The 26104-nt window shown below is 36.9% G+C and overlaps 1 protein-coding gene across 1 annotated transcript in view; it reads right to left on the bottom strand.

Moving 5' to 3' along the window:
- LOC143256938 (sodium/hydrogen exchanger 3-like) overlaps positions 1–26104 on the bottom strand; it is a 73062-nt gene that overhangs the window by 38528 nt on the left and 8430 nt on the right. The window contains exon 2 of the mRNA XM_076514841.1: positions 1443–1903. Within this exon, the coding sequence (XP_076370956.1) occupies positions 1443–1903 (461 nt within the window). The remainder of the gene's footprint in view (positions 1–1442; positions 1904–26104) is intronic.

The following is a 26104-nucleotide window of genomic DNA, read 5'->3' as shown; positions in this document are numbered from 1 at the left end:
CTGATTAATTTTTTTGGCAAGCATCATAAATTTGATACAAACATTTAACTTCTAAATCTAGATTATCATTTAACTGAGTTTTAGGCTATTTGAAATTGTAATACGTAACATAATGAAGATACGTTACACGATTTTAACTCAAAGTTTTTCCTGGGATTCCCCATAACAAATATTGAAATGATAGTACCTTACAGATAAATATCAAATTCAATTATAGTAGACTTTTCTTTCATTGATGCATATTTTAGTGGAAGCTACAACAAATAATTCAGACAAGTGGTACGTGTTAGACATATTTCTCGACAGACCCGTATAAATGTTTGTATGGCTCTGTTGAAAACTAAAGCAAGTTATCCGAATGAGGACGGGGTCGGACTAATGGAGAAGGAATGGTGATACAATTCGGAACTTACTAATGTCTATACACAAAATATGGTAAGATTGTTGTACACATCAAAAAGTGAATATTACTACAGTATATTTAAAATACATGTACAAATTTGTAAGATTGAACTAATTCACACTAACATTGCTAAGAGTAAGGTGATACTCATAAATTCCTGTCCGTTGTACAGTTCGAGTATTTCATCTGCATAACCGCTAGAACTTTCGAAATGTACATCTGCAGTTTTATTTAGTATCCCTGTATACTGTATCTGATATTTACTCTCCTCTACCTTGAGTTGTAGCTACATCAGCAATGTATAGTATAATTACTAGTTGACAATTCTGACATCAAATACGTGATACCATGTCGAATGGAACTTTGTAAAAGATTGTAACATACGCACTCCTACCCTTACTCGTGTGCAAGAGAAGTGTTTTTAAGCTTTGTCAAACATATTATAGATCTATTGTTACGATATTAATATTCTTCTACGATAACAAGAAAAAAAAAAGCGAATCAGTTACGCATCAGATTTTTACGGTCTTAGGGGAAAACGCGTCTTCCACATATTGCTAATGTACTAGAAATGCATCAGTATCTCAGTTAAATCAAACGTGTCAGTTCCGTGCGCAGTGTGGGTGTGTGTTTTTCTTACAGCAAAGCTACATCAGGTTATCTGCTGAGTCTACCGATGGAAATCGAACCTCTAATTTTAGGGTTGCAAATCCGTAGACTTACCGTTGTACCAACGGGGGACCCGTGCGCAGTAACAAAGACTTTTATGGTCGATGTTTTCAAACTTTATATTAAAATATGAATGCAGCTGATTTACATGTTTAGGTCCTAAAAACTAATCTATCTAAAATACTGATGCTAATTAAAAGCATATTTTAGCAAATAGTAGTTTAAAAGCGTATTTCTGACCTATAGCTGTCTATTTATAACTATTTAATTGACCAAGCTTGAAACTATATATGATGTAAAGCATACATCCTGTGAAGTTACCTTATTCAAAGTGTTTCATGTAACATGCCACAAAGAAATATATACCTACCACTGTGACAGCATCGTTTAATAAAGACTCCCCAAACACCAAGATATACAATACTTCGTTCACATGTATCTCTTCAAAAACAGCTAGCACTGCTACGGGGTCAACAGCAGATACTATTGAACTAAACAACAGCGTGTCAAGAAGAGGCATGTCCACTCCATAAAGTCCGGTTAGTCCAACACCCCATAAAGAGAATCCAATAGTTAAGGCATTCCAAACAGTGCCAACTACAGCATACAACAAGATTGACGCCATGTTATCGAAGAAGAGACGATTGGGCATGAAATAGCCAGCGTCCAGAATGATTGGTGGTAACATGTACAGGAAGAAAACATTGGGGGTCAGAGGTCCAACCCGCTCCAATCCGGTGTAGAAAAGCAATAGACCAATGATCACTCCAACCACGATAAGTATACAGCTTTCTGGACAGATGAGTCCGATCTTTGGAGTGACATGAAACCCTAAAAGAGAAAATAATAATAATGAATTTTTTTCTGGGTCTTTATTTATTACTAGATGCTACAGTGAATAATGCGACTGTTTCTATAATTATACGTCTTAACGTGTGGTAAAATAAATGAAAATAATAGCACTGTGCTAAAATTTGTTTTTGTTGAAATTGACATACACAAGGCGTGATATAATTATCAAACTCTTACATTACTGTACAGTTTAGTAAAACATTCACGTTACGACTTTTAAAATTAAAAACAATTTAAGTGGTTATTGAATAGATCAAATTTCACCACTGATTCAGTCAACTGTTTAACTATGTTCAGCTATATATTACGACTACAATTTACTTTTACTTCAACTCGATCAGTGTTAGTTCCAACATTTTAACTTTTATCACAAGCAAAATATCTATTAATAAAACAAACAAAACAGATCGCAACTGGAGTTAAGGTTGTTTTATTGTTTTTGCAACAAACTTTACTGATAAAAGAATGTATCGTTACCATGAAATAAAATAGTGGGTGTAGTAAAGTTAAATACATATCTATTATTCACCATCCTTAAGCTTGGTATTGCCTTGTAGTTTGGTGCTCGATTCGCGATTGATACTCGCCACCAAAAGTTTACCTTTTGAGCTAAGAGGTGGTATTGTTTACGGTCAATCCCATTACCCATCATGAAAGATTATAGAGTACCACGAGAACTGGTAGTGGGTGGTGTTCACTAGTTGCCTTTCCTTTAGTCCATCGTTTCAAAATTAGGCATGGTTAAAATAAAAAACTCCCGTAAATCAACAAAACTACCATTCTTTATAGGGGCTACTACTTATTTTGTCTTCAATCTTAAAACTATTTAGCTAAAAATTCTTCAACCAACTACATGATTATCATAATGTTACCCTCAAACAAGATCCTGACGAACTTCACTGAGTATTGCTCAACACTTTCACTGCCATGTGTAAATATACATCCACCTCCATCTATAGCACCACCATGAATGCAATATTGCATATTATACATGACCTTGTTTGCTTGGAAAAGTTTGATACTGAGAGTTAAATATTTAAAAGAAACTGAATATAGCAACTAAAATGGAGCTATAGATAGAAAGTCTAATGCAGAGTTCCATTGTGGAAGTAATCTTCTAATAACAGAGCAAGTTTTCTTGTAAAACTTAAATCATTCTGAAATAGATATGCGAGTTGTAAGACATACCAAAATGTTCAATTGTATTACAAAGTCCATGACTTTTTTTTACACTAAACGGATAATTAAAATGGTCATGAACTGCTGAAGAGAGATTTTATTAGAAATATTATCTTTTGACTAACACCATCAAGAGGAAACATGTCCCATCTAGTTTCGTACCCTGAAACTACTGATTCTTTCTCAGCAGCACAATTTCTTCAAAAATCATTTTGTGAAAATTATGCCAGTATGAAACTTCTTGCGAATTGCCAAATGCGAAACTGAAATGATCGTGGACTGTTGTGGCCTCTGTTCATTTGCAGTTGCTTTTAATATATTTTGTCGCATGTCGCAGAATAATTATCCTTGGATAATCGTAATGTAGACCTAGATTAGCGCTATCCGTGACCTGATTCACCACAAAGTAGTACACAGAACAATTCTGCAGTATCTTGCGAAGCAAAATAAATGATAGGAAGGTACTGACAGCACATATCAAAGCATCCATCCACTGCCCAAGCATGAGGCTCGAGATATGGAGACAAAGTTGAAGATAGTTACCGATCTGTGACACCAACAGATCTACATTGGGCAATTACCAGATAAAACATACTTTAAAATACAATCAGACCATTCGGTACTGAAAATTTGATTCTTCTTTGATAGTCCACTAGCATACTGAATTTCATCAGAATGTATCGTAACTGTAGATAAATCTGAAAGTGATGGATCAAAAATCAAATACTAACTAATCTGTAAGGGAAAATACATCCTTTGCTGCCTCAGGTTTTAGACTACAATTACATTATATAACTGAATTGAAATTGTAGTATGCCAACAAACATGGTGTTGGGCATGTGGCACAGTTATTTCTCAACTTTCCATGTGAATGGATCTCTGAAAATAACTCCACATCCTCTAAACTCAAAGGCTCAAGGACCATAGAAGACCCCCCCCCGCCCTGTTGATAGAACAAAAGCTGTTGTGATGATGACATGAATGGCACCCTATAGTCAACGAACTTGCACATAGCCAGCATCAATTATGCTCCTGTAAAACTGCTGAAATACAGGCTTTATGAGAAAATGTTCAGTTAATACTGATGACATAATAAAGACTGAAATCCAAAACGGAAAGTTACCACCAATGAGTGAACCAAAACTCTGAAAAGATAAATCGATTTGTTTTCATATGCTGCCAATTACTCCAGGTTGAAATGTCATGTAATGAGAAGATATAGAAGAAGGCTGTAACTAGAAGGTTTGCCTATTAGAATTGAGCCATTGCTATCGTGATCATTCGATGGTTATCACAGTGGAACAAAAACCTGGACCAATGCTGCTGAATTTGAAGCTAATCAGAACACCCTGGCAGTATAGTGAGATCTGGAAGATGCTTACAGTAGAATACACCTTCCCATTCCTTGACAAATACTCAGAATAAGCACAGGTGTAATATTTATAATAAGTTGTTGCTGCTTTTATTACCAGAAGATGCATCATGAAACACAAGCTGACAATTAGACTGGATAACCATCAACACTGGTCTAACTCGTGATTCATCATTTTCACCAGTTCTTTTTAACATAGATCTAGCCTACCTTGATAATACAATCAGATGCTGAGTGTTAACTTTTGCCAACTATGTTCTAGTGTTCAGCAGTGGCTCTAACAAAGGTAAAAAGAAAAAAGAAAAATTGCAAGCATCTCAACCACGTTAACCTCGTGATAACCAAGGCTACCAGAGGCACGCAATGAAAACTTGAAGCAGTAAATAGAGCAGAACATCAAAACCTACTTATATTCTACCAAAATCTCATACGTGCAATCCTTGATTATGTACTACTGATTATCTGTACGAGTGCTTTACAGATGGATAAGATTGAAAAGATCCAAGTCACCTGATTAAGATTAGTCATAGGATGAACTCAGCCACTTCATTGTCTTCTTACATCTTACAACCCTCAGAGGTGTAAACACAAACAGGAAACAACAGTAACATTATTCTCTAAGGTCTTGAAATGTAAATATTATACTTTCATTCATTGAGCAACTGCCTTTTACAGTTGAGGCATTACAGCTCTACAATGATCCACAGACACTGACCCAATAAAGAATTGCCTAAAATTGCCCCCAAAGGTAGTAATAGGCGTAAAAGTACCAAACAGCTACCATTCAAATAATTTGCCGCCACTAGACTTCCTGATGCAGAATAAAATTGGCACCACTGCATCTGTAGAAATTAGCCTATACAGAAAATGTATAGATTAGGCATTAGAAAATTCATAAAAATGCATGTCATCACCTATTCACCTATGGTGACTCGTCACCATAAAGAGAGTCCCTATGCTAAAAATGTTCAACTATTTCTCACCATTTTTCATCTTGTGGACCAAAATCGTTCTGCATAAAGCTAATTGAGTCTTCAATTTTCCCACAAGCAACACAAAAATGAAGTTGAAAGCCATAAAAAGCAGTCTCTTTACTGGAATACTGAAAGTAATTAACTACAGACAGACAGTGCCACCAACATAATGTGACTGACTCACAAGTTGTATTATGTAAAATTTGGAATGGTTGGTTCCCAGATATAAAGCAAAGTAACAACATGGTAAGCTAAATATCAAAATTTAAAGTTTGAATAGTCTTGTTACAGTATTTTACTGTTCAATAATTGCGTTATGACACAAAGTGCTAAACCTGTTGCCAGGTTAAATTACATATAATGTGGATTTCTCAGTTATCCAGGCTTCATTAAGTCTCGTGCTTGTCTATTACACAGTTGAGCTGGCCATGACAACAATCAACGCAGCTATCCTATAATCTCAGTACTGTCCAGTTGTTAGACAAGCAAAGTTTGGGTCTAATAATAAATAAATGGCATGTTTCTGTAACAGAAATTCTTAATCATATTACTTATTCTGAACTGCATTTCATTTATAGTAAGGCAGACAACAGTGTAGCAACTTCAGCGAATTTGGCCACAAACAGTTAGTAATATAATGTAAAACAAGCTGGGTCAAAGATTAAGACAAGCCACATTGTGACTACTTCTCCCACAATATGACCAAAAAAACAATTCACCTACAAGCAGGAGTGCACAACTTACTTCTTTCAACTTCAAGATTGCCTTCCTTATCTACGGGGCCCGGCATGGCCAAGCGTGTTAAGGCGTGCGACTCGTAATCTGAGGGTATCGGGTTCGCATCCCCGTCGCGCCAAACATGCTCGACCTTTCAGCCGTGGGGGCGTTATAATGTGACGGTAAATCCCACTATTCGTTGGTAAAAGAGTAACCCAAGAGTTGGCGGTGGGTGGTGATGACTAGCTGCTTCACTCTAGTCTTACACTGCTAAATTAGGGACGGCTAGTACAGATAGCCCTCGAGTAGCTTTGTGCGAAATTCAAAAACAAAACAAAAACCTTATCTACGCCGAAATACTATACACAAATTTTCAAAATCAAACTTAAAAGGTTGCTAAACCTCTCCCATTGTATTCTCTTCAGCGCATACTTAATTAGACTGAAACGTTGCAGATACGTTTCGCAGACTAAATAGCATGATACTAAACCCTCTTAAATAAAAAGAACATTTTAGATCTACTCCCATCCTCCAGATAGCACCCCATTAGTTCGATACAGATATAAAGTGTTGATTGATTGGTTGGTTAGTTTGGTGTTTATGCGCAAAGTAACGAGACTTTCTGCGCTAAACATCCGGTAAGAAGCTAAAATTAAAGTAAAATTATTAAAATCTACAAAAGGAAGTTAAAGTAAAACAAGGCAAAGTTTATTTTTCGAATTAAAAACAAATAGCATTAAATCCAATTTTTACGTCTAGTCTACAGCAGTAAGAGAAAAACTGCAGTTATACAAGTTGTAAAGGACTTTCTATAGCATAATTTTAATTATCCTAACTCGCCAAGATGACTAACGGGTAAGTTCAAACATCAACGTTAGTTACCTGAAGTTGGCTTTCCACGTCGTGGTTTCGAGTTATTTGACGTTACAACCATTTTCTAATTTCAAATCAAACTACATGTACTTTGATTCTTAAAAATGAATCACATTAAAAAAAGGTCTAATGTATAAATTAAAAACTTAAATTGCATAAAAATATTAATGGCCTTTAAAAACTAAAAACATTTCTAACGTAGGCAGTGCCACCATCGCCAATAACACTGTCCAATGTTACGGATAAACCTTGAGACAGAACATGTTTAAAATGGAGACGTCGTTGAAAATCGTAACGATGGCAAGACAGTAAAATGGGGCTTATTTGTGATCTAAGCGTTACACAGACAACACATTGATGCATCAGTCCCAGATAAAAGAAAACGATGAGTTAAAAAACTGTGACCAATGCGTTGTCTTGTCAGAACAACTTCCTCTTTCCTATCCTTACGGAAGCAAGATGCCCAAAGTCCAATATAGGATTTTATTTTTATTTGGAAAAGCTTCTTTTCACATTGCTCACTCCAAGTTGATTGCCATCTGTATAGAACAGCAGTGATAGTACCATAGCAGATAGATTTAACTGCAGTGCCGGCAAGCTCGTTCCCGCGAATACTAACGTGACCCGGTATCCAGAAAAACTGGATAGTAGTAGATTTTAAAGAGAAATGGGCTAGTCAATTTTGAATATCGGCGAGACCAGGGTGAGAACTAACATGAAGCGATTCCAGGGCCAGTAGAGAACTAAGCGAGTCAGTATAAATAGTGCAATTTGAGTACTGCTTAGCTTCTATATGATCTATGGCAAGAGAAATGGTGTACAGTTCAGCAGTGAACACAGAAGATTTAGAGGGAATTCTGCACACAACCACTGAACCATAACAAACCATGGCAGAACCCACACAGTCACCTGATTTCGAACCATCTGTATAAATAAAAATGGTTTGTTTGTTTTTTTTAATTTCGCGCAAAGCTAGTCGAGGGCTGTCTGCGCTAGCCGTCCCTAATTTTGCAGTGCAAGACTAGAGGGAAGGCAGCTAGTCATCACCACCCACCGCCAAATGTTGGACTACTATTACCAACGAATTAATCATCACATTATAACGCCACCCAGACTGAAAGGGCGAGAACGTTTGGTGCGACGGGGATTCGAAACCGCTACCCTCAGATTACGAGTCGAATGCCTTAATCCACCTGGCCATGCTGGGCCTAAATAGGAATGGAAGGATGATTCGAAAGTTGATCAGCAAATAACTGACAGTATTTCCAATCAGGACTGTCTGCTTTTCTCAGATGACTTACAGATAGGTCACATTTGGGGACTGTAAGAAGCCATGGTGGGATGGGCTGAACAGTGGATACAGCAATGTTATCCAAGGAAAGACCCAATTCATCTAACTGTGCCTGAATATGAAGGCCAAAAGGAGCAATGGCAGATCGTCTGTTCTGAAAAAGTATGGTCCACCGAGGAAAGAAAACACAACCCCAGGTGGGATACTTTGGTAAGGAACGAAGTTTCAAAGCATATAGCAAAGACAGTTTTAAATGGCAGAGGTGCAAAGAAGGTTCATGAGACTCTCTATAATCTCTGAACTAGGAAAGTGCAGAAAGACCCAGTGCAGAGCTGAAGTCCTTGATGATGAATTGGGTCCAGCACCTTTAAGGCCGAAGTCCTGGCAGAGCAATGCAGATAACCTAGCTGCTTTGTGCCATAATACACCAAACCAACCAACCAACCTGGCAGAGCCATAGACCGGTGATCCATAGTCAAGTTTCGATTGAATAAGAGCACGATATATCTTTAGCATAGAACATTTATCTGCTCCCCAGGTGGTGGAAGGGAAGACATGGAGGATGTTCAGTGCTCTCATACATTTGACCCATAGCTGCTTGATGTGTTGTATAAAAGTCAGCTTATGGTCAAAGATAACCCCAAGAACTTTGTTGCAGGGACCACAGGCAGCACAACTTCACCAATATAGAGTTCAGGATCTGGGTGAATACCCCGTTGGTGACAAAAGTGTATTTAAACAGTTTTAGAGAGAGAGAGGGGGAAATTAAAGCCATTTGCTGTGGCCCACTTCAGTAAATGATTGAGGGCAGTCTGTAGCTGCCACTCAGTATACCTCATGTTCAACGACTGACATGAGATGTGAAAGTCGTTGACATAGAGCTCGTTTGCAACAGTAAGAGGGAGTTGTTTAGTGATAGCAATATTCTTCATATTAAAGAGTGTGACACTCAAAAGAGCCCTGAGGGACTCCAAGTTCCTGTAGAAAAGAGTGAGAAGTGCCAAACTCACATGAACATGGAATCTCTTATGCATTAACATTTTTTAATAAAAATTGGCAAATGGCTACGTAACCCATATATATGGAGGTCTCGCAAAATGCCATACCTCCAGGTTGTATCATAAGCCTTTTCAATGTCAAATAATATTGATACAAGATATTGTCGTTTGAGAAAGGCTTCTCTGATTGACGCTAAGTCGAATCAGATGGTCCATGGTGGAGCACTGTTGTCGGAACCCACACTGGGTGGGCGAGAGGAGGTTGTTTGATTCGAGGAACCAAACGAGACGAGCATTAACCATCCTCTCTAAGGTCTTACAGAGGCAGCTCGTCAAAGCAATTGGACGGAAGTTTGAAAGAATCTTGGGATCCTTCCCAGGCTTAGAGAAGAATAGCAAGAGATAGATGGTGCAGCATTTCATAGTGTACATCATCAGGTCCAACCGATGTACTGCCAGACTGATGAAGGGCCACTTTATAATCATCCCTTTACACTGGTGAAACTCAGTCATAGACACAATCAGCTCAAAAGGAGAGAGGTGATTGCTCTGTCTCAGTCTTGATGGCTAAGAAAGTGGAAAAAGAAGCAGAAGTGTTTGATACCCAGCAAAAGCTTTCACCTAGAGTATCAGTAATGCTCTGGGTGTCAGCTACCTCCTGGCCATCAGAGACAAAAATCAAGGGTACAGAATTATACTGCTCACTGACCTTTCAAATCTTTTCCCATATGACTTTGGAACTGGTGGTAGAATATATGCTTGTTGTGAACTTAATTCAAGATTCTTTCTGACTTTGACGTCTTAACCACCAAGCATGTGCACGTGTCTGCTGGAAAGTGATGCAGTGCGAAAATGTGGGATACCTCCGAAAAGTCACCTAGGCCTGTTTTTGGGCCTTCCATGCCATGTGGCAGGCAGGATTCTACCATGGACGAGGATATCGTGGAAATCATGTCGTGATTTTAGGAATACATTAAGCAGCTGCCTGTATAATACAGTCAGTCACTGCTGCCACACAGTCATCAATTGATGGTAGGATAAAGTTCTGTGAGAGCAGTGAAAGAGGGCCAGTTTGCTAGATCCAGCTTCCACTGGGGCATGTGGGTCAGGTGACATCAACCATGGCCATTCTCTCTCAGAATTATAGGAAAACGATCACTGCTTTGTAGATTATTTTCAACCCTCCATCAAAATGAGACAATAATGAAGAGGAGCAAATTGAGAGATCGATAGGAGTAAAGGACTGACTATGTACGTGAAAATACGTATAAGAAATGCTATTGAAAAGAGAAAGGTTGCGAACAGAGAGCATACGCTCTACGGAGCGACCCCTCCCCATCACTATCAGCACTTCCCCAGAGGGGATGATGTACATTAAAGTCCCCTAGGATTAAAAAGGGAGACGACAACTGTTCAATGACAGCATCAAGGTCTGATTGATCATAGGTTTCTCCAGATAGAGAGAATGAACAGTGATGGTATAACCCAAGAAAACACAAATGGCTACAGCCTCCAAAGGTGTACCAAGTAGCAAAAACAGGGTGGGCACATGCTGATCAACCAAAAGTGCCACCCCTCCATGCACTCGTCCATCACACAGCCTGTCATTTCTGTACAAAGAAAACCGCCGAAAGGTGACTGTATAGACAGGTTGCAGAAATGTTTCCTGCAAAGAAAGACATACAGAATGGTAGGAAGCAACTAGTGTTTTGATGCCATCCAGATTAGAACGTAAACCTCGACAGTTCCATTGTATCAAGGTAGCCATTTTTATTTATGTGTAGATGAATTGGGTGAAGAATCCTTCTGTTTACGACCACGTAATTTTTCTTTACTGTCTTTATTTGAGGGAGGTTTATCGACTTCCATGGACTCTGCCCTGGGTCGGTTAGGCAGGTCTTTGCGCTGTTGGAAGAGCATTTGCATCTTTGGGTGGGAGAAGATGTACCCGAGGAAATGTACGTATCTGGAACCAAAGGAGGTGGATCTTGAGATTTTTTGGAATGTATGTTAAGGGAAAGAGATGGTGTTGAAGTTGATTCATCAACTTTTTTAACCGTGGAAGTCAAAGACTTCACTTGGTTTGAGAACGATTCTTTTGGAGGCACAGAGATCCGTCTGCACTCCCACTGTAATAATGGAATGAACTGCAGCAGCATACGTCCGAGATGAAGTGGTGGACATCAACTTTCGAGCCTCAGAGTAAGTAATGTTTTGAATAGTTTTCAAACGCAGCACCTCTTTTTCTTCTAATCATTCAGGGTAAGAATGAGTGTAGGACGGGTGAGAGCCATTGCAGTTGATGCAATGAGGGTCCATTTCGCACTAATAGGCATCGTGGTCCTTGCCACTGCAATGAGCACACGTCAAGAAACCACGACATGATGTCTTCGAGTGACAAAATCACTAACACAGGAAACATCTGAGAGGGTTTGGAATGTATGGCCGTACCCTGTAATTAAGATAGCCTGCCTTGATGGTGGCAGGTGGATGGTGATGTAAATGTCAGAGTGAGGACACTGGTCGGCATCATAATTCCATCTTTGCGAGTGGAGATACCCTTTACTGCAGAAACTCCATGGGTGGAGAAACCAGCGAGAATCTCTGACTCGCGAATGTTCTTCAAATTTCTCTCAACAATAACTCCTCATGATGAATTCAAAGTAGGTGTAACCTCAATAGGTATATCCCCAATTGCCTTTGAATGCAAGAGGAGTTCACTGTGTGTAGATGTGGATGTTTCCACCAATATGCCACCAGAGCAAAACTTCTATACTAACTACTTTGGAGAGGCAGCAAGTCTCTCTAGTCCCTTCTGAATCAAAGAGACATCTGTCTTAAAGTTTTATCTGAAAGAGAATGTAGTATAAGAAAATGAGGTACAGCAGGTGTTACAGATGTTGAAGATTGCTGCTCAGAATCTTCAAAACATGGCCTTTTACCTATGGACTGTTTTTTACAATTTTATTTAAGTTTTTTATTTGGAGGATTCATAATAAAAAAGAATATTTTGGTGTCCGCTCATCTCACCCACCATGTAGCCCTACGAAGGGATGCACTACAATGCCAAAAAAGGACACTGCAGTAACGCCAGGGTTTTGTGAGCACTAAACCCAAACACCGGCATCAGATACAATGTCCACAACACCTGTTGATAACATCCAACACTGATACTTTATTGACCCTGGCCTAAGTGGACTAGGCAATTGACCCAAGGGAGGCCACCCCAAGGCCGCCCGTCTACAGGAATTCGAGGCCAAACAGGTGTGTTAGAGTTGGACCCCTCAACCACCAGGATCCTCTCCTCTCCTCCACAAGTCACCACGTACGGTAAACACGTGGGTGGATGTTTAGATTTCAAAGGAGGTAAACTGAAAGAACAGAACCTTCACTGGAAGGTCCCTTCACCACGTACAGGAATCCACACCGAGGGGCCACTCAGTGGCGACCAATGTAGTTGATTAAAAAATACTCAAAAATGCTTGCTATTTGTTTATCTTTGACAAAGCTTGAGCTTGACATGGTGCAGCCACTTGAGTAAAGGAGTCTGAGAGATTACCATAGCAGACTTTTCTTCTTTTGTAACTAAGATAAAGTTACTACTTTAAACCTTGTTTTTGCTTAAACTATATTCATTGGAATAAGAATATCTCTGATTCCCAGATGAAGCCTCACCAAGTGGCTCCTTGATGAAACTGTGTATGAAGATATCCTCATCAAATACTTAGGTCATTACAAGATATGCTTTACCGTGAAAATAATGCAAGTCATCCATCTATACGGTCTACCTCTCAAACACACACCTCTATTGTGAGCTTTGAACTCAGTTTGATGAACAGTTCAGTCCATTACTACGCAAATCCATCCAGGCAACTCAGTAATGAGATTGGTGTCTAGTTCCAGAGTTGTGCCTCAGTCGAGTGCTCCAAAAAAAAAAAAGAATTACATCCTGTGTTTCTGAGCCCAGCCATTTTAAAGCATAGTATACCAGAACTTGTTTAGAAAATGATGCGGATCCTATTCAGCTGCACTAATAAATGTCGGGGGAAATTTTGCTTGCTTAGCCTTACTTATAGAAGCCTGTGATTGTGATATAATCATCTTACCTATGGGCTCTATAAGTTAAATGCTCAAATATCTAAAGCATCGAGGGTGCAAATGTAGCGGGTCCACTCAAGTACACCCACACCCCATAAAGCATCAAATCTCTGCATTTCTTTATGTACAACCCTAGACTCCTTGACGACCCTTGTTCGCTCTGGCAGGATATTTCCCATACTGAAGAGGCTCATGATTACTCAATGGATCAACAGCTTACCATTTGGTATACATTGTCCCACCTATTGGTAAAGTAAAACTTTAAATGGTAGACGTTTTACCCCATCAACACCCCCAGTCTCTACTAATTGTTCTCAGACGGCCATGGCCAAATCTAGGATTGTTTCATTCTAACTGGTGAAAACCTGCAATTCCTGTAGACCTTTCAATCCTGTCTCGAAATCAGGTAAATACCGTTAAGAAAATCCTCAGTCATTTAAGACTCCCACTACTGTAAACAAATCCTTAGGAAGTAAGTCTGTCATCTGTTCTGAGTGCATCACATAATGGCAGTTCTCCTTTCTGAGTAAGATCTTTGCACTGTTGTGGAAAATCTAACATTTAAGAGAACTTCTGTAACTAACAATTTTTTTCAGAAAATTGCCTCCCCTCAGTGAACAACTTTTCATCTTGATATTAAGTCCTTTGACTCCTGAGAAATGTCATTTCTCCAAAAACTAAGACTTGGAAAATGTAATAAATCACGTCAGTTAGGGATGGCCTATGGAAATACAAACGTCAGAAAAAATAAGCAGAAAGTTCTCAATAAACAAATTACGTTGTTAAGACAGTAAAATGTTCTCCTTCCTACCTACTACGTGGTATTTTCAGGTGCATTAACATTTAAGTGTAATTAGGTTGGCTCCACAGAATAATAGTAGGTCCAACAAAAATTTATTACAGTAAATTTGAATTCTCTGACTGAGTTTTGGGAACGAAAGAAACTGAAAATTACATATAACAAAATAAAGCGATATTTATTCAACACTTAACGTAATCTAAAATGTTTACAGTCAAAGAACAATACCTTTACCTCTGCATTTAATAAGAAACTGAAGTCTGTGAAATATGTTTCAAAGTAAGAAAACAGTATTTCGTAGGTAAAACAATGATGCAACCCACAAGACTGTTGGTCATTCCCCTCTCAAATTGGGAGATATATATAAAAAACATTACTTAAACCAATGGTCAAACATATCACTACTTTCATGCAGTATTGTACAACTTCACAGGAATCTTTCCCACGAGAATCCTTAGGTAATACCTTGTTTCAGTGTCACAGACACTACGTAGCTAGACCAGGTGCGAATTCTGCCATTACTCGCCGATACTGAATACAAGAAATTCTTGTACAGGGTTTTTTGTTAGTTGCTTTGTCGTTTTTTTACATTCATACATACATTTTTTTCTTTTTCAAAAACAAGTCCACGTTATCCAGCTAAATATCTCTTTTTAGAATTTCACTTCGAGCTAGCGCAAAAAGAACTTAGTTACCGATGCTCAAATGTTAAAATAGCGTATACCGACATAACTGAAAAATCAATGTAGCAAATACAAGGCGTAGTACGACTGAATGTCTCAGTTTATAGAGCGATTGACTGTCTCCCAACCAATCAGAAAGTATCATAGCACTATAAGCTCCCTGACGCTACACTCGTATTACGCGGAATATAGTATTAATACAATCCCATGATGATTCCCAAAAATGATATATCACAAGATAACCATAAGAGCTCAGTCTTAGCTAGTTATATACACTTCATGATCTATTAGATGTATTTAAGACAGCAGAGGGCACGTTAAACTGGCACTGTTAACAAAAGAAATAGTCGAGGTAGTAAACCGAAACTCTTAAATCGGACGTTCATGAGGTATACAACAGTTGAGTACAGATCTAATTAAAACTTTGGTGTAAATACAGGTGTGAATGTTAAGAACAGCTGTTAATGTTGCTTGAAGTTAAATACAAAGCTACTCAGTTGGCTGTGCTCTGCCCACCACGCGTAGAGAAACCTGGTTTCTAGCGTTGCAAGTCTGTAGACATACTGCTGTGCCACTAGAGGCCTTGAAAATTGTAAGGTAGAGTTTAATACTAAACGGCCTCAATGAACGCGAAGTTCCTCAAAAACTACTATTGCGAAGAAGTAACCCAACCATAAGTTAAATATGCGTATAGGCCCAAAAATAGTGGAATAAGCGGAGCTGGAAAAGTGGGCTCTTATAAAGTTTGAACTGTTCGGTCAATGAAAACTAGCTGTAGCATGGTGGAGACCAATACAGTTTAAGGCTACCATCTCAACCAGCATGACATAAAACTGATGTCAGCTTCTGATAAATCATACAGTTCTCTAAGAGTTTTAAACACGACTCATCATCCAGCAAGACAGTAAACCCAATTATTACAGTAAATGGTAGATAGGCCAATGGAACACTCAACCATCGCTTGGCCTGCAATGTTCCAACATGAACATTTTTAAGGATGTATGGGCTGATGCAAAAATTGAGAATGTTAAAAGATTACCAAACACCTTGGCTTAATTGTGACAAATAAGAGGACATTTGAAACAATATATCGTACAGCACGAACAGAAACCATAAACCAGGATAAAAGAAAGAGTTCACATACTAAACTAACTCATTTGTTCACCTTGCTTTTCTCGCATTTGTTTGTCAATAATTGTGGTAAACATTATAACTTCATCTAATTAGCATTACTCATTGATTGTTACTTCTGTTACTTTCAGCATTTTGTGTGAACTCACCACTGATTCTGTCACTGCCTTTGTCACATTTCAGCTTACACTGAGTAAATTATTAATGGAAATAACTAGTCAGTTGCTGGTAAGTGAAACCTAATAACTGCCAAGTTTTTACAACAGTCCTTTATAATTTCTTTTTTTTTAATCAGATAACTAATTAAGTTGATCAAAATTTAGTTTGTGACATTAACCAATATAGCAGATAAATAAAACAAAAGACGGTCAATGTCTCAACATACAGGATTTAAAAAAAAGGTTAACGGATATTCCAAAGTTATGACGACGTGATATCAACGATATTGTTTAGTTCAAAGCTAACAAAACTTTCTATCTGCAGTCTGTTCACCGTGGAATACTTAAAAGTTCCACACGTTCGCAGGTCCGCAATTAGGAAAGGTACATCCGCTAAGCCTGACGTAAGCGAAGAAATTCACACTTGGTATTATGAAACAAACAAAAAATGTTTCTGGTCTCAGAAGCTTCCAAGAATCGTGAAGTGTACATTTGTTTCTTTCGACGAAAATTAATGCAACGTTAATGTTTTGCTGCATCTGAAAGCTAAACATTTTGACCAGCATACTTGTTCACTACAGAAAGGAAAGGTTACTATACTAACTGGGGCGGTTCTCTTTCAGTATTCAAACCGCTACCTGACACAAAACCTCTGCCTCTATACAATGTCTAATTTTTATAAAATTCATGAAAAATTAACGGAGTACTAGGTGATTATGTAGGGGAAACCGTACTTATACTAATAGCGATTACGTCACGGAAGGCCGCTCATTGTTGCTGTGTTTACTTTAGTCACGCGCCTGCATAACCTCGATAACAAGAGGTCGGTGCAATCACGAGCTAGTCCCCCCCCCCAGTGGCACAGCGGCATGTCTACGGACTCGCACCGCTAAGAACTAGGTTTCGATACCCGTGGTGGGTAGAGCACAGATAGCCAGCCCATTGTGTAGCTTTGTTCTTAATTTCAATCAATCATTTTAACCGAAAGTCCTGACGGACTAGTAATATAAATTAAAAATAAAATTTCTAGTTACTGAAGGATAAACTACTGACCTTTGAAAAATACTGTTACTTAATTTCAATTAAGCCTTGAATAAGCCCCTTCAAGAGATCAGGGTCAGTCCAATAGCGAAATCAACGGGTTGTTCGAAATTTTCCCAGTTCACCCTTGCCACCCACCGTAAATTCTCAAGCTGCTCTTTGTCATCAACAGCAAGAGTGTCTGCCACATTATAATATCCCCAGAGCTGAAAGCGCAAATACATTTAGCAATGATTTCCGAATCCGAGGCCAACAGGGAGTAAATTGAGCGCTCTAACCGTCAGGAACCAACAAGTTAAAAAATGTGATGCTTTATTTTTCGTCAGAACTATGGAATTAGTTAACGGTTTTAAGAAGCGGAATAATATTCTTAATAAATGTTGCATTAACAAAAATGCATTTATTATTTATTCGTATAACAATGCTGAAAGCATTATGAAGAAGGAAAATAAACTTTAAAAAACTTAAAACCTGACAATACAGCTAGTACAAGAATGAAAAAGACAAGGTCACGCTACAAGATGTCGTTTAACATAGATCAATGTCCAAAACTACAATAAAACAATGCATTATTTCCATCGTCGTTTGATTGGTTTTGGTTTTTGGAATTTCGCACAAAGCTACTCGAGGGCTATATGTGCTAGCCGTCCCTAATTTAGCAGTGTAAGGACTAGAGAGAAGGCAGCTAGTCATCACCACCCACCGCCAACTCTTGGGCTACTCTTTTACCATCGAATAGTGGGATTGACCGTAGCATTATGACGCCCCCACGGCTGAAAGGGCGAGCATGTTTGGCGCGACGGGGATGCGAATCTGCGACCCTCAGATTACGAGTTGCACGCCTTAACATGCTTGGCCATGCCAGGCCCACCGTCGTTTGAATAGTGGTCAGTCAAAGTACAGCAAGTACGCACACGGAAATATGGAGGAGACACATAAATGTATAGGGGCTTCATTCTTCTATATTCGAGATAGAGTTTTTTTAAATACTAAGAAAATTAATACGAGAAACAATTACAGCAGAAAATACAAACTGTTTACTTTACATACTTTAATTTTTATTCTGCCATAAGAATAACCGAATTACATGTAACGAACTTTAATGTCCTCTTTTTCCAAATATCTCATATTTATTACTTATTTATTAGTTTGGAGTCACGTGATTAGTCGTGTTGCGAGAAAACGGAATACATATGGAAGTAGAGCAACGTGCTCCTACACTTCAGTGACTCTGTTACTATGCGCATTGTTGTTAAAAGTATGATGATTGGTCGTTATGACAATACATCAAAACACCGGTTCCTATGGCAATTAAAAGAACACTGGAACTAAGCCATTCACTGCTCCAGTATTACTTGTCATGCGTTTCGATTGTTAATATGTTAAAGTTTTTATTTTATTCTACAATTTACTTCTTACTTCTGCATGTATTCCTACTTGAAGCCGATAGATCAATCTTAAAATCATAAAATAATTAAGTCTTGCATCGTGGTTGTCCTACACAGTCCTTATGACAAAGAATGCTAGCATATTAGCAACAACAAAATAATACACAAATGCTATGATTATACAAATTACTGATACAGTTCAATTTTGAATAAATATCAACTGTTTAGTGAATCTACACAGCTTTATGGACCGAGTGTAAAATAGTGGTATGGGCGACGGTCTTTGAATCTGAAGATTCTTGGTTTGTGTTTTTTTCCAAAAATCGCACCCCGCATTTTCAATGCATGGGTTTGTAACGGAAGTAATGGTCAGTTCACATTATTTGGTTAGAATAGTGTAAAAGTTGGAAAGCGGCCTTTCTTCTAGTTTATCGGTTCAAAATTAGGTACATCAGTAATTTGATATTACTTGTATAGCTTTGCAAGAAGCATAACCACTTCTAATTGTAAAAAAAGAGACTGAAGAGAAGACAACTAGTTATGAACGCCCATCTCCCACTGAGCTTATTCTTGTTTGATCGAGTATGACAGCAAATCGATGATCCCACACTATGGAGCATATTTCATCAGAAGTGGAGCACGATCCACGAATCATTTACAGTTCGAGCATATTATTCATTCCAGTTCCCTTTGTTTTGTATTGTACGTTTTCTGTTTATTATTCAGTGTTTTTTTAAGAGCTATAGTTACTCTTTTTTATTTTTACTTACCCAAAAACATGGAAATTATCAAAATATTCATCCTGACAAATATCAGGGTTTTTGCCAGTCAAGTCGCGTCTGGAAGCGTTCCACTATTTCCAGGCACAGTTCACCGCATTTGTTGCATGCTTGATATTACTTTGCTGGAAGACGAACCTTTTTCCTAAGCAATAATAAGAAAAATTAAAATATTGCCATCTATTAGCTGTGAGTGTGTAATCAGTTGTGTGCAATCCTCCAACGCCACTGAATGAGACGAGATGCAATCTACACTTGTAATGGTCCTCCAGCATGTCTCTGTAGATAGTGTTCTCTTTTTCCATCGTCTGTTGCCAAGTAATTTAAATTTGTATTTACATGAAAAGAGCATCCACTTGCATTCATCTTCGCTCGTGCCATTTGTTTATGCTTCATAAGCAGTGGTTATCGAACAGTTACACATCTACTGAGGTCACTTCATATTAATGTATATTTTGCAATTCTGGAGGCAACATTCACGCCTCTACTTAGCGAATTGTGTATCACATAAACAGCGTAACCCCAGTCGCTTAACATCACTTATATAACGCTGGTATGGCACTGTCCGATTGGTTGGATACCAGCCATTCACAAACTATCAATACTCTTAACGCAGTTCTTTTTACATAGAGGAAGAATCCCTTAATATTTACATTTTATATTCATCGTGTATAATTATTTCCAATCAATACAGTATATTAAAATGAAATGTGGTGTTTAGAATAACAACCTGCACCAAATTAATACATCACTGTTAAGTAATTTTCTTTATCTACGTATAAAGAACACTGCCAACACCCTAATACTTAACCAAATTAGTACACGAAGATGATTTAAATATCCAGGCATAAAAATACCAATCATTAGTTTAAAGTTTTGTGTTTGTTTCTCCTGTTTATGTACTTGTGCTTCGTATACAGTATTATCAGAATGACTCTAGAAAACATACAATTCAATAAACAAGCTCTATTATATATAAGTGGTAATCAATATTTAGTGGATAAAACACAGCAAACCTGTAAAAGCTGTTGTAAATGTTAATTGTTTAAGATTGTGTGCACGTGTACACTACTTTCAACTTCTAATTTCAAGTTGTAATAAAACAAACAGTTATTATTGTATTAAATTACCACCATAATTTTACGGAGTTATTGTTGGTTAAGTCAAATATTACATCATAACATTCGCAATCTGCGATACTTATCCATCAAATTATACATACCCTATGCTCTATGGTAACTATCCACTAAATGTTAACGTATAGTTACCTATTTAACTACCTCGAAATGGGCCTTTCATACACCTAACAATAAACTCGTGTCAAACTTTAAAAACTTAATTTTTGTTGTATTTGAATCATCCACCTGCACTGTAATCTGAATGAATGTCCATTAACATGACATACTATAGTCTATGGTTACGCACTAATTTAAATGTCTTGGATATGCAAATACATCTCTTAATGGTATAACTGATTAACAGCTATTAATTCGGATTTCTTGCGAACATTTTGTCATCTTTTTCTTCTTAGTTACAAAATTCTCATCTCAAACTTCGTGAACTGATCAATCTTTTTTTCTCTGTAATAACACAATGAAAGAAATTTCTACCACGAACTACTACACTATAAAACAGGTGCTCTTATTACAGAAAACATTTTAGTCCATTATGTACTTCGCTACAATTTGTTTTAGTAAAAAACCCCAAAAAGTCAAGAAGATACGATACGTGTAACTATCGAGAGAAGCTATATAGCAATTGATCTACTATAAAAATATTCAAGCTGTTGTTGCCTACATGTATTATCCATCTAATAAACGAAACTAAAAATTGTCTAAACGTTAATATGTTATACACTTAAAGTGGCTGTGTCGTACAGTAAAGAATAATTCCGTATGAAATCAAAAACACAAACTGGGAGTTAATGGGCTAAATGGGGGCTTAAATGAAGGCTGGTTTCTTTGATAACTTGTGGTGTTTTATTAAACGTGCTTATTTTTTCTATTACACTATATAACAAAATTTACTTTTTCTTGTTCCTGGGCTGAAAGTGTTATTTCCCAATTGCTTATGCCTAAAGTAAATGGAAAAGACCTATTTTTCTCTTCAAACTTAACTTTTGTGACCTGGGAGCGTATAACGAAAACATGATGGGAGACTATATTTGGAGGCTGATACGTGAAAATGATTTACATCATAGTTGCAAATCTCAGAGAACTACTCGCTTCTAAACATTTTTGTATACCTTTAGTATAAATACATGTAATTCTTGATTCACATGTTGTTTTATTCAGACTTTATATAAATGAAAATGTGCAAATTGGCCTGTTTTTACATAGAAAATAGGTTAATTTCTAAATTTCATTATCTCACAAAAGCAAAGTTTGAAAGGAATAATGGCCATTTTCTGTACTTTTAAAACATAAGCAATTAAGAAATAACACATACTATCCAGGAACAAAATTTGTGTTACATAGTGTTATACATAGATATTCGTTCTTTGGTGTTAATTGATAACCGATTCTTGTTCCTATATACAGGCATGAAATAAAGTAAAGGCACGAGCTACAAAATTAGAAACAAGAGAAAGGTGCAATTTGTATCTAAACCCCTTACGACACTCCATGTAAATAACAGCAAATCCTTGCGTTATCTACACATTAATATAAACAAGTCCTGGGAATTTTGATACTTGAATTCTGAAATATCATTGTTACGAAACACGCAAACGTGGTGTTAATTAAATAAATATAAATTGTTACATGAACGAATAAGAGTCTCGAAAGCAGAAAAGATTTACGAAACAGTTGCGAAGATTCACTTTACCTTCAAGAAACAGCGAATTTTGCAAAAAATTCTTGGAAATTTCCTCCGCCTTCCTATAACAGTTCGACGTTTTTTATTAATCGTAAAGTGACATTATTTCCTCGGTGTCCACTGCAGGAAATCAATCCCGGATTTTAGTGTTATAGACCTTTTACCTTAACGTTCAGCAACTGGAAAATAAAATCTTGCCACTCCTACTCTTGAAATAATACTTCTAAAACAGCATACAGTCAGTATACAATTTAAAATATTTTTGATAGAATGAATAAACGCTGCTGAGAAACTGTTTAAATAGATCAATACGCCATATGTCAAAATCGTGTACTGTTTCTAACTCGCGCCTGCGATGGTTTTCTTGTCTCGAATTATTTTACATGTTTTACAATAACATCTGTTCGCCGAATTAGAAAATAAATATTTGTCTATCATGTACAGATTTCTCACAAAACGTTTTATATACACAAGGGAATCATTTTCATTGAAGTCGGATCAATTGTTTTGTGCTTAAAATGTTGTCAACCATTAGCTATAGATTTCTCTAACCAATCGTGACGCGAGTCTTATCGATCATTCTAGAGCCCAAATATGATATAAAAAAAAGTTTATTGTAATAAACGAAATAATAATTTGATCTAAGTAATACTTTAATTCTTACAAAGTTTAAAAAAAATATTTACGTGACAGAAAAAAAAAAAATCGAAATCTGCTTAGCTGAATTTAAGGAAAATCCGTTACTGAAACCGAAACAACTTTTATGAAATTTAACTACGCAGGCTTGTGTAATTAGTTGCTACAGCGTGCGTGCGTGCGTGCGCGCGCGTCTTATAGCAAAGCTATATCGAGTTGTCTGATGAATCCACCGAGGGGAATCGAACACATGATTTTAGCGTTGTAAATCCGTAGACTTACTGCTGTACCAGCGGGGTCAGTTGCTATAGTATGGAATTATTTTATACATGAACTGCGATAAATTACTCTGAAGTTTATTTTTTTCTAAGTTAAAATAGATTTAATGTAGAATTTGTGACACAACATTCATACAATATGACTAAACACATTTCGTGAGAAACTAGTTTTTGTACATTCAAATAATTTTAAGATGGAAGAAAGTTGAGTAAGTATACACGTTATTTTTCAATAACTGTGGCGGCAAAGAGTGGAAAACAAAAGGCAGATATACAGAAAAATAAAGATAAGAAGTAGCAAGATCTGTGAAACCTTTAACGAATAAAATAGGATGTATGCCATAATTGAAAACCTGGCACGTTAGCACGTTCGCGCAAGTCCTACACGCATTGAAAGAAATGCATAGTTTGAATTAAACAATTTTGCACCTTCAGCATTGTTCATTGTATAGAGGTACAGAAGTGACTGTTGAGCTCTGAGCAGGTTTTGATATAGTAACGGGTGTTAAAAATATCTGGAAATTACTGTAAAAACAATCTATTTTGATCAACCAAAACTGTTTGAAGTTTAGAAACAATCTTATGTTAAGTGAAAAATCATCCAGGTCTCTCAATAGTACTTCAGTTTAAAGATTGTTGTTGGTGTACAATTATTTGTTGTAGCTGTAAGATCCACTTAAGAGCAGGGAGGAAAAGTCGATTGTTAAGAAGTCTTCACACACACACAGCGTTAGTTCGTAAATTTTATTTCGGCTATTAGAAACGACTGAAACATTCATTTCAAGGCTGAAAACTTTTAGTTTGATGAACTATCTGGAGATTCAAAAGTATTAACATAATATATAAATAGAGTCAGGTTTCTCTCACACTATATCAATACACAAATGTGTATATCTGTAGACAACTATATATAATTTAAATATTAAAGTTTTATTCATACTTTGACAGTTGTCCACTGTGACTTGAATCAATTTACTGATGAATAATTTAATCTATCATCATAACAAATGGAATAAAAATTCTATTCAACACTGATTTATATATTTTAAAAGCTTTGCAAGTGAAAAACAAACCCCATAAAATATTATTTTGAATGATCAAATTAATATATAAAATAGATCCCCGAATGTAAAAAAAAAATAAAATTCAAACAAATTTTAAATCATTATTTAGCACGCACACTCAACCTTACAAAATTAAAATTACAAAATCGTCGAAAAATCAGTGCAGAATTTATTGATTTAAAACAATAATCTTTCCCTTATTATGTAGAATGGGGTTTTAAATATTACAATATTCACGCGTTCCTGTATTGTTTACTGCTACGCTTGAGCCATCTATCGTGGTAGAATCAGGTTCCAGTTCTGCAAGTCTATTTTGTCTGCAGGGTTCGCGTTAAAGACGCCAATAAATTTATGAAATTAGAATGTCTCAAACCATAACAAAATTTAGGATAAATTAAAAAATTGTTACATACCCCATGACATGTCGCTACTACTATTTTAGTGTATCAACACCAATATCAGTTCTCAGAATATTCAAGCATCATCAATGAAATGAAAGTTACTCTATTTCGAGCAAGCAACACAGCTGTTCAAAATTGTTATATTCCCTTTACAAGTTCCTAGATAACGTTCAGAGAAACATTTCTAAACTGATGCGACGTGTCTGGTGTCTGTCCCTATAAGTAGTTCCAGATGTATTTTAAAAAGAGGGTTGGGGTTCGGATTAAATGATTTTTTGTTTAAGGTGAGGAGGAGGCTATGTGGACGTGAGGGATAAATATTATCGTCCAATTAAATAAAATCAGGTATAACACCCCCCCCCCCCAGCGAATGAACTAATAACGACTTCCAGGATTTCGTTCTTACGGATGGTCTCTTGAATTCATTGTTTTTTTATATCTAGGAGAATCCTCTCCACAACACGAGAGTGACATCCAGACCTGCCACACAAAACTACAAAGCAGTTCGAGTAACGCTTTCTGAACTGTCTCCTCAAGTGGCCACCAGTGATGCTGTGGCCTAATATAGAATGTTAGTAACAGATTTGTCATCTAAAATAATTTAATACCAATGTAACTCAGCAAAGTTACCAAAAGATCAGTATTAGTATTTTTGGCAAAGCTACTAGGATTATTTGACGATGTCCCTTGTTTTGAACTACTAATCAAAGATTACGCAGCCGGTAAACAGTATCCTACAACCCACAATCATAAATAATTGACTATCACTTTTATTATGCATCCACAGCTGAAAGTGCGAAAAATATTTTGAGGTATTGCATGGATTCGAACTAGCATTATAGTACACAGTGGAAGTCACTGCTATTTTAAGGTTAACCTGAAGGTGACCTAAGAAGGTCAAAACGTTTTCTACTTTATTTGAATAAAAGTTTTAATACCCATACCAGCCGTATTCAGATACATTTTTACTTCAAGTGGGTTTCTCATCACTACCAAAGTCACTGCTTAGTAGTTGTTTTTTTGTTCTCATTTTCTCTCAGAAGTATCTTGAATGTAAGAAGTTTTATATGAAATAATCACTGTTGTATAAGCGCGTATTGTCCATAGACTGTCATGAAGACAACGTTCCAGTAATAAATTATCTTCATGTAAGCGCACTGGTACAAGAACACATTTTGCTTTCGCCAGTGATGGATTAAATAAAAATTAACACTAAGCACGTGACCAAAGTACAGATATAACAGATTCATAAAGAATTTTGTATATTCGTAAATAAGAACCTGAAACATTATAGATCACTTACCAAAACAAATAAACTTAGTTTAGTGGCAGCTTGCATCATAGAACCATTAATGGTGCCACCGTTATTTAATATTACTTGCTCTTTCACAGTTGTAAGTTCAGTTAGATTAATCGATTAGGCTTAGTAGGCGCGATCACTGAAATAAATTTGCAGTTCTCTTGTTTGCTTAAAAAATAAACCTTAATTGGCTTAGCATTAAA

Source organism: Tachypleus tridentatus, chromosome 7 (genome assembly GCF_004210375.1).
Source record: "Tachypleus tridentatus isolate NWPU-2018 chromosome 7, ASM421037v1, whole genome shotgun sequence".
Taxonomy (NCBI): Eukaryota; Metazoa; Arthropoda; class Merostomata; order Xiphosura; family Limulidae; genus Tachypleus; species Tachypleus tridentatus.
The sequence above is the reverse complement of the archived record's forward strand: the minus strand, read 5'-3'. Positions and strand labels throughout refer to the sequence as shown.